The sequence below is a fragment of the Mytilus edulis genome, chromosome 13 (assembly GCF_963676685.1).
Source record: "Mytilus edulis chromosome 13, xbMytEdul2.2, whole genome shotgun sequence".
Classification (NCBI taxonomy): Eukaryota; Metazoa; Mollusca; class Bivalvia; order Mytilida; family Mytilidae; genus Mytilus; species Mytilus edulis.
Genome location: NC_092356.1, coordinates 1,055,430 through 1,071,810, shown reverse-complemented (window position 1 = coordinate 1,071,810; position 16,381 = coordinate 1,055,430). Strand labels below are relative to the sequence as shown.

The window sequence follows — 16,381 nt, the reverse complement described above, 5'->3', positions numbered from 1 at the left end:
TGTCGGCGAAAACAAAAACCGAACAATTTTATGTTTTGAATGGGTTTTTTTCTTTATCATATAGGTGTACACATTTTAGTATTGTTTTATCAAACCTATGTTAGTTCTACCCCACTTCTATACACACAAACAACACGTTGTTTAAGCTGGGGTCACACATTCACGATTTTTACTGCCGTCCTTGACAGGACCATTCCCGATTAAAATTTGTCAAAAGTCTGATCAAGATCCTGTGAATCGTGGATGGAAATTCGATTTGTATCTTTCGCCAGGTAAAATTCGACCGAGTCTGTCACGACTGCGTCCCGATTCTACCGAATGTAATCCGACAGAGATCAGATAGTGACAAGACAGTGAACCGACGCTGACGGAAGTTATCCGATCGAAAACTGTCGGCATAATCGGGATGATCAGGTACTGTCGGAACGTAATCCTATCACGGTCCGCTCTATCGCATTGCAAACGGCTTTGTCTGGTCTCAGTCGTATTGTATTCTGTTATTGTCGGAACTTCTCCAGATCATTCCCGTTCCACAGGACACCGTCCCGAATACACAGAACATTGTTAGGAATTCGATCCGATACAGCAGAATCTGTCACGACATAGGCACGATTGTAATCCGACTAGACAAAATCGGCTGAGTTTCCCCGAATGTTACGGGACGCACCTAACTGTCGGGGTGCTTTGCCGAACTATTCGGACCCTTCCCGACCAGTAGGAATCTGTTACGAACTAAAACGACTGCGTTCAGACAATAATAGGACATTCCAGATAATTGAGGATACTAATCCGACTTTTTCACTTTTCGTGTCGTATCGCTGTCTGATCTCAAACGGGAGCAATAATCGGCAATGTGTGAACCCCGCATTAGATAGTAAAATAGACAAGAAAAATCTATATATTGCCCCCTATATGTCATTTGGTTATATTTGTTTTTGAATTTGGTTTCTTTCTAACTATCGTATAATCCATTCCTCATTTTATTCATATCAATCTGGAGAATGGAATTGAAAGCAAGAAAATGCATATTTCAGTGACGAAAGTCTCTGAACATGAAATGAGCATCCATTCATGGCACCGATCAAGACATTCAACAACAGAATTATACCTTTCGTTTACTTATTAAGACAACTGTAAAGATACGCTTCAAACGTGTACAATTATAGAACTGTCTAGAAAGTAGGACAGTCATTTCGTAATTTAAAGATAAGAGCTATAGTATACATGTACTATCAGAGTTTTCACTAACTTCAAGTAGACCTATCACCATTAAGTGAAGTCCAAAATGGCGATAAAACTATTTCTTTTTTTGGGCTATTTTGCGTTGATTAGCTGTTTTAAACCACCATCAACGTCGGATATTTCTGAAACAGTTCATAAATTGTTCGAAACAATACGCGGAATGCAAGCAACAAAGACCATGCTGCCCGATCCGCCATTAGAATGGGCAAAATTCAAAGGAAATTATGAAAGTGATGTCAAGTTGTATTTCCATGGTAACTCGACAATGAGTGCATTACGGTATATGTTTAAAGTGTATGATAATAACATGTTTGCCACGGCATGGATAACGTCTTGTTTGGTTGAGGCCTATCGCTATGGAAACGCACCAAAACCAACAGAAGACCAAATAATTATGTCGGTTGATGCCATTATGGATCATAGAAATAAGAATTTGAAATATGCAAATTCAATCATGGCGTTTTGGCCTCAAATTTTGGATGAAGAATTTAAGGTTTGTTCAAAGGTTTTGTATACATTATTAAATTGTAATGAATGTTTTAAAAGCGGTCTTTTTCTTTGCTCTTAGTTTCTTTGTAGTTCCTGTATTGGTATGTTTCATAAATTGCTACAATGTAGCATTTCTCTTTTACAACTCATGACAGAAAATTAAAAATAAATTTAACAACAACAACAACATAAATAGCAGACAGACATAACAGAAGACAACAATAAATTTGAATTTAATCGAAATATTGAAATTTTCTAACTTAACTTTGACACAGAGTACTCGATGCTATATTTATCCTTTTACTGTCTAATAATAACTGTGATGTTAGTTTCATTTTATCCAAATTCACTTGCAGGTTTATCAAAGTACCCCTGTTAATCTTTTAGCTATGTTTAATTTGACGCAGACTACAAATTGGACTGTAGTTTATGATCTGTTTGATAAAATTGGACTGCATGATGTCACAGAGATTATGAAGCATCTTCTGGCAACAAGGTAAAGTAAAAGAACTACTTTTGTTTGTAATGCAATTAGACATGTAACATCAGTTTTGATTGGCAAACGTCTTTTATTGATTTAACTGCTGACGGTCGGAGTCATTGGCAATAACATCGCGCAATCGCAGTCAACGTTTACAGGATATTTAAAAGAGGGCGTGGAGAGAGTATACAGAAAAGATAATAATTGACAATAATAATAAGGGATATAGAAAAAAAATGGGTCAAAAATTAAAGGGTAGAGAATAATGAGGTGCTGAAATATAATTAATAGCGAAAAATGGCCTAAAACCTAAAGAATACAGAAATGAAAGACTTCCATCCATCATGTATATCGTCAATTGGTCAACAACAACAATGAATACTATGATGAAAGATATTCAGTAGTAATTATACAATCCTACTGTTTTTATATCCGCTTAAATGTTTCAGTTACCAAGATCTATAACTTCAAACTCTGGTATTTAATAGATTATAAACGATATATCATTAAAAGTTACGCGTACTCCAGACTTGATAAATATTTCTTTTCGAAGAAAATGCTAAGTTAAACCTGGTTGTATAGCTTGCTGAAGCTCCCACTAGTAGTTGTTATGTTCCTTTATAGAGAAAATTTTCTATGAGCAACTAGCAATGCGTAACTTCCCTTCAAAGGATTGATTGATTATTGGTTGCTTAACGTCCAGTAGTAAATATTTCATGCATGTTCAGGACGAAAACAACTTAACATTAAATACAATAGGTAGGTCTTTTAATAGAGGCCATCCGGGATGAAGGTCGAGGAAATTCGGACTAACACCCTGAAAATGAGGGTATATTGGATAATGAAGAAAACAAGATAAAACAAAAAGGGTGAACTTAAGTGACATGGCAGAATGTGCGACTACTACGCAACTATTTTGTATTATTTTAAGTTGTTTTCCCCGAGGGTATCACAAGCCCAGTAGTCAGCAATTGTTGTGCTGACATGAATTATCATTGATATTGTTATATTTATAGATTAACTGTTTACAAAATATTGAATTTTTAGAAATACTATGGCTTTTCTACCTCAGCCATAGATTACCTTAGCTGTATTGGCAACACTTTAAGGAATTTTGGATCTCAATGCTCTTCAACTTCGTACTTTATTTGCCCTTTTTTTAACTTTTTTGGATTCGAGCGTCACTGATGAGTCTTTTGTAGACGAAACGCGCGTCTGGCGTATATATAAAATTTAGTCCTGGAATCTATGATGAGTTTATTTTTATGTTTTTGTTGGTTTTACAGTCAATGCCGTTGAAGATGTGTTGTACTATGCTGCTGTTTTGATTTTCTAGTACTGATAGTTATCTTGAAATTTCGTCACTAAGCAATATTTTTATCTATTTTTTTTTTACAGAGAAGGATATCAACACGTGTTTAAAATCCCACCTGACTTCGACGACACTTCTGTTAATTTAGGTCTGGGATCACTCCTGAGAGACAATGTCATACACTTCCCGTACGCAAGCGCAGCGTGGGAAGGACAAAACAGTAACTTGTCGTCTGTGTTCAATGCCATGAAGCACTATGCCTACCGACCGTTGTCAGGAGACAGACGTGTCAACACCATAGATACCAGAACATACTTTTACATGAGGAAATTTTTAGAAAAAGCTGCTTCAGAAAAGAAAGACGTTTCCTTGGTTACGACTTGGGTAAGTCCAGATAAAAATATTATTAATGATTATCATAAAGAACAAATGTACTCGTTTTGAATTAAGTACAATAAAGCAGCCAGTGCCATGATCAGGTAAAGGCGTATAGAACATTACACAGAAACAATCAAATGTGCAAAACAAACCTAACAATTTGGGATGAAAAAGCACTTTTAAAACATTGTCACATGTGGAGCAGAATCTGTGGAACATCTACTATAACTCCATGTTTTCATCGATTTTGGCTTTGATATTGTTTATTTTTCTATGTCGTGTTTCAGGCTTGTTTTTTTATTAATCTTTTTTTGGGGGGAGGGGGGGGCATTTTGTTACAATGCTGGACTCATCAAACGAAGAATCATTACAATACATGTGAAAACGCGTATTTTTTATTTTTTTTTAATTATGAGTTTGGATAGTCCTTGTTGTATCTTTCTCCTCCGTTGTTTTTGGTTTTCCTTTCTTGTGTATTGTCTATATTGCAATTGTTTAATAAGAAAATCACTCTACTGACTATGCCCATAATGGATCCTCTATTAGAAATAAAATGTATCTGAGCTTATATAAAAAAAAAAGAAGATGTGGTATGATAGCCAATGAGACAACTCTCGACAAGAGACCAACATGACACAGAAATTAACAACTATAGGTTACCGTACGGCCTTTAACAATGAACAAAGCCCATACCGCATAGTCAGCTATTAAAGGTCCCGAAATGACAATGTAAAACAATTCAAACGAGAAAACGGCCTTATCTATGTACAAAAAATGAACGAAAGACAAGTATATAACACACAAACAAAAGACAACCACTGAATTACAGTATATTCAATTGAAATTTTGTAGGTACAAGATCTTGTTGATGTTAAAACCCAGTATTTCCAAGGTATCGATACTCCTGGTAATGTTAACAACGTTGATATAACAGTGTGTGCCAATGCTCTTTTCGGAATCACTAATTCAATATTATCTGGTCTGGTGACGTCAGAGGTACTTTATGATCCAGTTTTACAGGTAAAAATATAATTTTGTTTATGATTTATTACTTCATTTTGAAGAACTTAAAATTTCTTTTTAAACCAAATGTAAGATACTACGTACGCTTGAATCAAAATGAGAGAAGGTTTAAATTTTACTTTTATTTCCCATGATCGACAGTATCGATTATACGACTTCAGCACTGTTTTTTTTTTTGTCTTCCATGGATCATCTTCGCTTTTATGAAGTGATAATTTATCACAAATTTCAGTTTTGATATTATTTTTCCTTTTGAATAAAATAAGGCTTTTGTGGAGAGTTGTACCTATCTTCTCATTCTATTTATTTTAACTGTATTATAAATAGATTCAGTCGACAGTAAGCATTTACCCAAAACACATTTAGAATTATGATGCCATTGATTTCAAATATTGTGGACTAGTAATGCAAAAGAAATATTAGGATATGGAGTTGTCTTTCTTTTACCTGGATTTTTTAAAATGTTTGTCAATAAGACGGCAAGTATACCCAATTACCTGGATTTTTTTTTAAATTTTTGTCAATAAGACGGCAAGTATACAGCAACCCAATGAAAAAAAGAAACATTTAAAAAAAGAAACAGTTAATGTTATTTACATTTGAAATGTTTTGTTGTTGATGAGAGTTGGTGTGCTCTGTTCATTAACTATAACTAATTTGAAAATGCCTGTACCAAGTCAGGAATATGACAGTTGTTGTATATACATTCGTTTGATGTGTTTTATCCTTTGATTTTGTCATTTGAGTAACAGACTTTCTATTTTGAACTTTGCTCGGAGTTAAGTATTTTGGTGATTTTACTTTTTACCATACATTGTATTACGTGTTCTTTTTTTTTATTGCAGCAACTTTATTTGAATACATCAACCATGATCGAGTTCCAGATACAAACCAACTTTTCAGGTAGACCAGATCTAGCACTCACATATTATCCGTCTGTGTTCGAGTTCTACTGGTTCGTGGCTCGAACATACACGCAATTAGAACGAAAGGCAAGGATAGGAGAACTACCACATGAGGTATAATAGTTGTTTTACGGAGGGGAAATTTCATAAAACGTATTACCAATTGTATTTGATTTTTGCTTATTTACTAACAAAGATTTTACCTCTCGATATAATACTTCAATTTAACGGTAAAGAATTCAAATTTTTATTTGGCATTAATTTGGTTCTTTTTTGTGAAGTTCGAATTCGAAAAAAAGAAAGCCATGTCAATAACGTTAAACGTTAAACGAGGAACAAATACATAGAAAACTAAATATTGAGCAAAACGACTTCTACAAAAGGGCGAGCTTCGGAAGAGTTACAGATGGGACACACACATTGTTACTCAGTTACGTTTTTCGGGTCACTGATTGTGTTCTTCTGTAATTAGGATTATGAGAAATTAACTCATCATAGAAACCAGGACTAAATTTTGTATTTACGCCAGACGCGCGTTTCGTCTACAAAAGACTCATCATCGACGCTCGAATCCAAAAAAAGTTGAAAATGCCAAATAAAGAAAGCGATAGGAGTGCAGTTTTTATTAATTCCTCCTTTAGATATTAAAATCTAACATGAATAAGTGCAATCAATATATAACGTGTAGTAGTGACTGTTTTGAAGAGAACTTTCATTTTTTTACATAAATAAGGCCGTTAGTTTTCTCGTTTGAATTGTTTTACATTGTCTTATCGGGGCCTGTTATAGCTGACTATGCGGTATGGGCTTTGCTCATTGTTGAAGGCTGTACGGTGACCTATAGTTGTTAATGTCTGTGTCATTTGGTCTTTTGTGGATAGTTGTCTCATTTGCAATCATACCACATCTTCTTTTTTATATTGTCAAAATCTGACTTTAATAACATGTATATTTATCTCAAAATATAATACTAGTACTGATTACATACTACATGTGCATGCACCTTTTAATAAAACAAAACGTTTTGAAGAAACCCGTTGCATATAAAAGTTACATGGATATTCGGAGAATGGTTTCAAGAATTATATCTCCTTGTTCATACAAATGTTTAAATCTTAAACTTCTGAAAATGATTAACTTTCAATAATAATACATACCACAACTGTCTCGTTGTTATTTTGTTTGGATTTATAGTTTTCATTTAAAATCGATATTTGATTCCTGAACTTTCATATATAAATTTAAATATAAAACAGAACATGTTGTATGAATGGCAATAATACCAGAAACCAAACAAAATAGAAGTATTTGAAGAATAGAAAAAAATAAACCAAAGATGTTACGATAATGTTAATATTTTCTTTAGGCAATGAGAACTGTAATGGAAGGTCTTGGTAGTGCACTTAAAGGCAATATGACACAACATGTTATTTCTCAATCTAAAATGGAGGGCAACGATATGATTTATTATGATGACTTCCTTGGTGATGGGGATATAGATAATAACAAAAAACATGTGGTGAGTCTTTCATGTAACAATTGGTGGGTTGTTCTAATTCATCACGCCAGTTTTACAAAGAAGTTTAAGTTTTGCGGGGGAAAAAATGATAAACAGCTTTATAGTTGAAGACAAAGCTCATTCTACTTGCAAGGTGTATGGTGTCTCCCTCGTACAAATATTAAATTCGGCAACCACAGGTTATATATTGTCAATAAAAATAACGAATGTCTTTCAGTATATAGATACATAAGTTTTTGTTATAATGAGTCATAAGGAACAGTCAAACTCATAAATCGAAAATAGGATGACAACGCCATGGCTAAAAATGAAAAAGACAAACAAGACAAATTATAGTACAGAAGAAACAACAGAGAAAACTAAAGACTGGTTTAATTCTTATCAGAGAAGAATCTAACAATGTTGTTTGTTAGGTAAGACCCTCACCCGGGTTAACTATTTGTCACCGGAGATGAAAACAACTTTATATTGTAGGTTGACATAAGACATAAGACATACAGCTTTAAAAAATCGAACGATCTCGAGTCTCTGTGAAAGGGGACAACAGACATGTGTATACCTTTTTGAAATTCAGTCATGTACTATTAAATAGAGGATAGAAGCTGTTACTATCCTTTTCCAGATACTCCTGAAATCGGGATTTATTTTGGTTGTTTGTTTAGTTTTATACTCTAGTATGTAAAATTGTTTAGTGGAATTTTTTCATATATATGAGAGTTCTTATATTATATCTAACATCAACGATACACTCTTTTCAATGGCAAAAGAAAGATGTTAACCGTATATTGTGTATTTCTGCTGACAGGAGTTTGGAGAAGATCGTCTGTGGACCACATCAATGGCTATAAATGCCCTCATTACAACATGGACAGTTTATAATGACTCCACACAAAAACTTAACTGGTACGATGGTGAGTTTCCCTATTATCATGCAACATTGTATCCTGTCATATAGAGGGGTTAAATTTGTTTGCAGGCAACCAATCCTTCCCTAATCTGTGACAGTGATGTATCAGCACGACATTTAAACAAACAATAAGAATCAGTTGAAAAAGTTGTACCTCTGTGACGGAATTGCTTCCCTTAGAACATGTGATAGATTTTAGTCAGCCGTAAGTGGTTGAGTTGTAAGGAAGTACTTCTTTAGCGCAGTCGGTTAACGCGCTGCCTTGTAACACATTTCGATTCCCGGTGGAGACGAGCAGTTTTGTAATGAAATTCATTCTCTCCGGTTACACCTCATAAGATCGAAAAAGGACGTGGCCGGGTATTAATGCATCTCCAAAACAAAACCACACCAAGTTCTGACTTGAAAGTATTCGCAGTTACGGAGACAGCGGCTAGTTCAAAGCTAATAACAACTGATTGAAAAAATCATGTATCTTAGTAAATGTACACCACTAATATAAATAGCGATGTTTTTACGTCTGTTATTTTTTCACTATGATAGATTTTTTTTTTTATTATATTACAGTTTATCATTTTATGTAATAGCAGTTGCCATGTAAAATTTGAACTGTTTCAATATTTTATGAATGAAAAGGATTTTTTTTTACATTTGGAAATAATTCAATATTTTCACATTTAATGATTGAAATGAAGACGGTAAAATATCTTGATCTCATATTATCTAGATACACCAACAGAGGTAAAAACGACAGTGCAGAAGGCGACGACTTGGCTAAACACGTACATTTTGAGCGGGAAATATCAACCTTGGAATGCGTTTTTCTCGGGATCATTCAAAGGCTTTGGTGTAAGTTTAAACTCATATAATGTTCTAGCCGGGTACCCGATTGAACAATGTATTGATCTTTTTCAGTTCATGCCACTGTTTTTACTCAATTGCATATTCAATATGGACTCTCGATATTTGAACTTTGAATTATCATATATAACACAAGAGTTGGGGTATATAAACTTTTAAGACTATTGTATTGACACTAACGGTACATGATTTCTGACAAGATGCGCATTTCGACAATACATTCCCGACAGTGATACTCGAGACCAAAATATTTAAAAATCCAAAACTTATTAAAACTACGAAGATCTCGACATAAATCTTGATGATTAAAAAGTATTGTAAAAGTCTGGAAAGTAATCGGAGCTTTGCATGAGGAGGATGTATTCCTAAATTTAAACATGCTGCACTGCACTCTAGACAAATTTTTTACTTCTCTTTTCCTTTTGAGCTCACCTGGCCCAAAGAACCAAGTGAGCTTTTCTAATCACTTGGCGTCCGTCGTCGTTAACTTTTACAAAAAATCTTCTCTGAAACTACTGGACCAAATTCAACCAAACTTGGCCACAATCATCATTGGGGTATCTAGTAAAAAATGTGTCCGGTGACCCGGCCAACCAAACCAAGATGGCCGCCATGGCTAAAAATAGAACATAGGGGTAAAAGTAGATTTTTGATTATAACTCGGAAACCAAAGCATTTAGAACAAATCTGACATGGTTAAATTGTTGATCAGGTCAAGATCTATCTGACCTGATATTTTCAGATGAATCGGACAATATTTTGTTGAGTAACTGCCCCTGAATTGGTAATTTTGAGGAAATAATGTTCAGCAAAGTAAGATCTACAAATTAGTCAACATGACCAAAATGGTCAGTTGACCCCTTAAGAAGTTATTGCCCTTTATAGTCATTTTTTACCAATTTTTCGTAAAATTTTGTAATCTTTTACAAAAATCTGCTTCTCTGAAACTACTGGGCCAAATTTAACCAAACTTAGCCACAATCATTACTATGTTATTTAGTTTTTAAAAATGTGTGCGGTGACCCAGTCAACCAACAAAGATGGCTGCCATGGCTAAAATAGAACATAGGGGTAAAATGTAGATTTTTGCTTATAACTCTGAAATCAAAGCATTTAGAGCAAATCTGACATAAATTAAATTGTTGATTTGGTGAAGATAATTCTACCCTGAAATTTTCAGATGAATCGGACAACCCGTTGTTTGGTTGCTGCCCCTGAATTGGTAATTTTAAGGAAATTTTGTCGTTTTTTGGTTATTATCTTGAATACTATTATAGATAGTGATAAACTGTAAATAGCAATGATGTTCAGCAAAGAAGTAAGATCTACAAATACATCAACATGACCAAAATGGTCAGTTGAAGGAGTTATTGCCCTTTATAGTCCATTTTTAACAATATTAGTATACGTTAAATTGGTATTTTTTTTTAAATTAACTAAAAGTAACTAAAGGGCCAAGTTTATTATAGATAAAGAAAATTATAAGTAGCAAGAATGGTCAGTAGAGTAAGATCTACAAACACATCACCATCACCAAAACACAATTTTGACATAAATTCATCTGTGTCCTTTGTTTAATATGCACATGGACCAAGGTGAGCGACACAGGCTCTTAAGAGCCTCTAGTTTTTAAATGCTTTCTTATGGTTCTTGATCCATATAGTTCTGTTTTCCTCACTTTTCCTGTGAGTCCGGGGAGAAACGCCGATGTTCAACAAGAAAACTTTCATTTAATTATGATTTCACGGAGACAAAAAGAAATTTAACAGAAAACCCATCTGTGTTGTCAAAAGATATCCCTTGGTCAATATAAAATTATTTCACAGACATCACAAACTGAATATCCAGCCAATCGTGATGAGTATTTCAATGGTACAAAGATACCAGGGGACGAACACCATCATGGGCCGACAATAAGAGGAATGGAAGGAGTGGCGACAGAAGATTGGTACAAACAACAGTTAATGATACCCCATTCTGATCGACTTACTCCATTAGACTTCCATGGTTTCAACGACCAAGACACATACTTTCCGTTCTGGAACTCTGAACCATATACATATGTTACTTCTCTGTTGGCGCTGTCAACGTTTTCTAACATAGAATAGATGAAATTAAAGCATGTTTGTTTTTTCTTTATTAATTGGTTGTTCTTTCAAGAGGGAACCGAATGGATGGTAGCTTTTTAGTCCGTTATTAGATGGTGTATACATAATAAATGATAAAGTGTCCGAAAAAAAACATATAATTAAACAGGCCATAAAAGTTGTAGTAGAGAATAGTAAAATATTCAAAATCCGAAAGACAATTATACATTATATGTTTGAAGAACCTACATTGATGAAGATATAATGCATTATGGGTAATGTTTACACCAAACGTTATGATTGGTTAAAAACGTCCTAAATAATGGAAATCCACCCAATGATGTTACGTTGGTTGTTTTTATTCGGAGTTCGAACAATGAAATTATCGTCTTACATGGGGAAAATATAGGTGTTATGAAAAGCCACTGCGCATGCACCTGATAGCTACATGCATGTATTTAACTTTTGTATATATTGGTGATTTTATTTTAGCCAATACTAATTACAATGGTTAACCATTTGATCGTTTTTTCAGACCTTTTGGTCTCAGTTCCCAGCGAACAGAGATGAATATTTTAACGGAACAAAAGTACCTAAAGACGGTAAATACCACGGTGGAGAGACAATACGTGGTATGGAGGGTGTAATGTCAGAGGACTGGTACCAGCAACAAATTAAATTAGACCACGCTCCAGTTGATTTCCATGGTTACAACAGTCAATCCGATTTCTTTCCATTTTGGAATTCTGAACCATACACCTACGTGACCTCACTCTTAGCGTTGTCAACTTTCACAAATATAGAATAAATTGAATAGCTAGAGATTTCTAAATCTAATAGTTAAATAAGTGTTATATTATTCAAGTGCTATATTATTATTTTGCTGGTGTTTATATATAGCCCAACATGTACACTTTATAATATCTGTACCTATAGTAAATAAATATAACACGGTCTCGTGTTGTTGGTTTTTTTTTTATACTTCGTACCACTCCCGTAGAACACTGAAAGCATTCTTTAGTTTGTCTTTATATCAACTTAAAACTAAATACAAATTGGTATTTATGAATTAGACTATATTTATAGTAAAACCAATTTATAGGGTTTAGACCCAAATTGTGTGGTTCGTTGAACATGAACATTGTGCAAGCGAGGTAGGTATGGTGTCCAATGGACACAAGTCATTTTCGTTTTAATAATACATTAAAATATAACAGGGGAAACAATTACGAACATCTAAACAAATCATACCAACGAATACACCCGTGACTCCTACGTTAAAAATACGGAAAGAAAACCGAAATATTATCAAAGGCAAACAACAACAAAAAGCTAGGTAGATATAACTTAGTGTACAGGCACAAAATTGTGTTGGGTTAAGGATGTTCGCTAATTTTGAATGTTTGTCAGATATTCGGTGCACTTTGGTTTTATCCATGTTATGCCATTATTTAACAGTTTGCTTCTAATCCTTCCTTTTTTTTCCATTAATTTGTTACTTATAGTTTGACAGGTCATATTTAATGATCTTATATATCCTTATAATTTTTTTTATAGTTTTGGAAAGAAAACAAATTTCAATGTTAAATGTATGAAAAATATAGAGAAAATCATTTACCGCCAAATTTTCAATTGTTTATCTCGAAAACAAGTATACGGACCATTAATTTCTCTCCTGCTTTTCTAGTTACTTTAATTATATTCTATCAAATCATGACAGTCTTTTAACAAGCTTGTTATTTTGAAACAGAGTAGACATAGGGCTTTGCTCATTGTTGAAGGCCGTACGGTGACCTATAGTTGTTAATGTCTGTGTCATTTTGGTCTTTTGTGAATAGTTGTCTCATTGACAATCATACCACATCTTCTTTTTTATATAGGGAATACTCTTAACAAATGTGTTGCATGGGATAGAAATCAAACTTAAACAAGTGCACGCATAGTCGTATGTATATTACGTCATGATATTAGAAGGTTTGGTATGAGAGCCAATGAGACAACTCTCCACCCAAGTCACAAATAGTAAAAAGTAAACCATTATGGGCCAAAGCACGACCTTCAACACGGAGTCTTGGCTCATACCAAACAGCAAGCTATAAAGGTCTCTAAAAATTACTAGTGTAAAATCATTCAAACAGGAAAACCAACGTTCTATTCTATATGAAAAAAAGGGAAACACTAAGTCTTAAAACAGACGAGAACCACTGAACAATTAGGTTCCCTTACAGGTAAAAAAAACCAAATGAACGTTTTAACAGGCGCCAACCTTCACCCTAATATGAAGTAGTGGTATAAGACTTTGTTGATTTTGGAAAGTTCAAATTTGGTGAATGTTTGTGTAATTGGCAATTATACCGCAACTTCTTATTTTTATATACCGGTAGGCGAATAAAAGATGGCGCATAATTTGAAAAAAGGATGGAAAATTGCTCGCTATTACAAGATTCTTATTAAGAAATCCATAACCTGTGTTAAAATACTGTCGCTCAAAAAGTAACTTAATAAAAAAATCTTAACACACATTATGTAGTATCATTATAAAAGTAAATTAAAATCTCCAGTTTTGTAAGATGCATTTAGTAAGTATTTTTAGTCTCTCTCTATATATATATGCTATAAATTCGTAAGACCAGTGATGTATAATGCAAAAGACTCGTCTAGATGATATCACGCGGCCATCGTAATTTCATAGAGAAACGTACGAATTAAAATCTTCTTTTAATTAAGATTTAACAAAATGTATTTAGACAAAACCTCTACAAAACCATTCATATAGCCAAGTTTTATAAAAAAAAACATGAAAAACTACCAGCCATGCACACCAAAACCATCCCCTTTTCATTTTTTTTTTAATGTAAATTTGACTTGTATTTTTCATAAGATCTTTTTTTTTAAAGATTCGTTTATTCAAACTTTTGAATTATTATACATTAGAACAAATTCTACAAATTATAAAACTCGAAAAATCAAAGAAAAGGAGCCGAATATATCTTCACCTGAAAGAGTAGTTTTGATTTATTTAGAGAAGTATACTATTCCAATTAACCAATGGCCTTTGCGTGTAGTTGCCTATCTCTTTTATAACTTGTTTCTGAAAAGACACGACTTTTTCAATTATGAAGTTCTTACAATTTTAAAAACTGTTTAACAAATATTGAAAAAGCTTATTCAAGAACCATTAAAATTTGTTACATGCAATGATAACACATATACATGCTCCCCTGCTTACCATATACAGGCGTCTGAACTTACCCTTAGTTTTGTATGTGTTTTCTTTGAGGGGGGGAGCTTTCTTCTTTCTCAGTCTCTAGTTATCTTTATTGCAGGCTGTTGTCGGTCTTTCGGTATTTATTTTTTTTTTATAATTTTGTTGCCATTTAGTATCTTCCGCCTACCGTTTAGGAGACTGAAAGATTCTGATTCTGATTCGCATTCACTTTTTATTTTTTATTTATCTTTTATAATACTTTTAACAAAACAGAAATGTGATTAATTTTATCGTTTTCAGACATCCTGGTCTTCCTACCCAGCTAACAGGGACGAATATTTTAATGGGACGAAAGTACCTCATGATGGTAAACGGCATTACGGAGAGATCATACGTGGTATGGAGGGTGTGATGGAGGAGGACTGGTACCAGCAACAAATTAAATTAGACCACGCTCCAGTCGATTTCCATGGTTACAACAAACAATCCGATTTCTTTCCATTTTGGAATTCTGAACCCTACACTTACGTCACTTCACTCTTAGCGTTGTCAACTTTCACAAATATAGAATAAACGTGACTTACTGAATTAGACTTATCACTGGTTCTACACTAACACTAGCAATACGACGGTGCCACATGTGGAGCAGGATCTGTTTTACTTCCGGTGTACTTACAACTCCTCCCCCTCAATTTTGGTTGTCGTGTTTTATGTATTGTTGTTTGTCTATTTGTCCTTTTTCTTATTTTGCCATGGCATATAGACTTCTTGAAAACATATTCATTACGAAGTGCTCCTTTGAAGGAGGGATTTCCTAATGCAGATACAGATATGGCGTTGTCAGTTTGTTTTCGACTTATGAGTTTGGATGTTCCTTTGATATCTATCGCCTCTCTTGGTAATTTAGTTTGAACGTATTATATTTGCATAAGAAGCCATATTTATAATGATCTTAGACAAATTGTTTTTACTGAATATTTGAAATTGATGAACACTTTAATATATAGTTTTACCGAATCAAGATAGTATTAGATTATGTGCCAACAGCTGTTACTTTTTTCTGAAAAGACGTCGAAAAGTTTTAAATTGTAAATAATATCACAATTATGCTGCATATATATGGGGTCATGTTTAAAATAAAATTGGCTTTTTATGACTTTGCGCGAAACAAAATTCTGATTAAGTAACCCGAACCCGCCCATCCCACCTCCCCAAACCCCATTCCACCTCCCCAAACCCCATCCCCTTTTTGAAGTTAAATAGTCGCTTCCTTAAGTGAATAAGATTTTGTTATACTAGACGGATACCTTTAAATATTATACTATGATGCCATGTTTGCCATATAGCAGACTCTGAAATTATTTTCTTTGCAGTGTAGAATAGATCGTATATGCAGTTCAGCTATTAATATTCTAGAACTTCTGGGAATATAGATTCTAATAACAGGTCAAATACTTACTTAACAGATTTTATTTGAAAGCTAGCTCCATCTTGGGATTAAACACAGACAAAAACAATCGCTTAATTACCGGAAAAAATTGAATATTTTATGAATTAACTGTCTGTCGCAGGAAGACTTGTTATTATCGTGTATTACCATATACATATAAGATGGATTAGGATTAAGGATTATGCTATGACCATATATATATATGTATAAAACATAAAAACTTATCTTAAGAATTATTTTATAACTCTTATTTCTCAATTTATTTGTCTGGATTCTCGTATCTTTGAAATGATATAAAAGTACAATGTTCTTTCCTGTAAGCGTAGTGTATTGGTAAATCGGTCAGCGTTAGGTTGTCGGTAATTAGAGAGTGTAAGACAAGAACAGAAAAACAAGGTATTATATACAGATGTTTATCATTAACGTTAAGGAAGACGGATTTATATAAGTTTTTTAAATAAAATTGAAAATGGAAATGGGGAATGTGTCAAAGAGACAACAACCCGACCATAGAAAAAA

The 16,381-nt window shown here is 33.7% G+C and overlaps 1 protein-coding gene across 3 annotated transcripts; it reads left to right on the top strand.

Annotated features, from left to right (window-relative positions):
- The first annotated feature begins 1,222 nt into the window (after nucleotides 1–1,222).
- On the top strand, nucleotides 1,223–15,000 carry LOC139500715 (uncharacterized). Of its 3 annotated transcripts, none has more exons than XM_071289543.1 (9): nucleotides 1,223–1,735; nucleotides 2,088–2,227; nucleotides 3,611–3,908; nucleotides 4,755–4,922; nucleotides 5,771–5,944; nucleotides 7,197–7,349; nucleotides 8,155–8,260; nucleotides 8,984–9,105; nucleotides 10,944–11,256. In XM_071289543.1, the coding sequence occupies exons 1-9, from the start codon at nucleotides 1,286–1,288 to the stop codon at nucleotides 11,223–11,225; spliced, it is 1,893 nt and encodes a 630-aa protein (XP_071145644.1). In that variant the 5' UTR covers nucleotides 1,223–1,285; the 3' UTR covers nucleotides 11,226–11,256. The 3 variants fall into 3 exon arrangements, with proteins under 3 accessions (XP_071145644.1, XP_071145645.1, XP_071145646.1); XM_071289544.1 differs by lacking the exon at nucleotides 10,944–11,256 and adding an exon at nucleotides 14,713–15,000 and having other exon boundaries at nucleotides 1,224–1,735; XM_071289545.1 differs by lacking the exon at nucleotides 10,944–11,256 and adding an exon at nucleotides 11,740–12,133 and having other exon boundaries at nucleotides 1,224–1,735.
- Nucleotides 15,001–16,381: the final 1,381 nt, after the last annotated feature.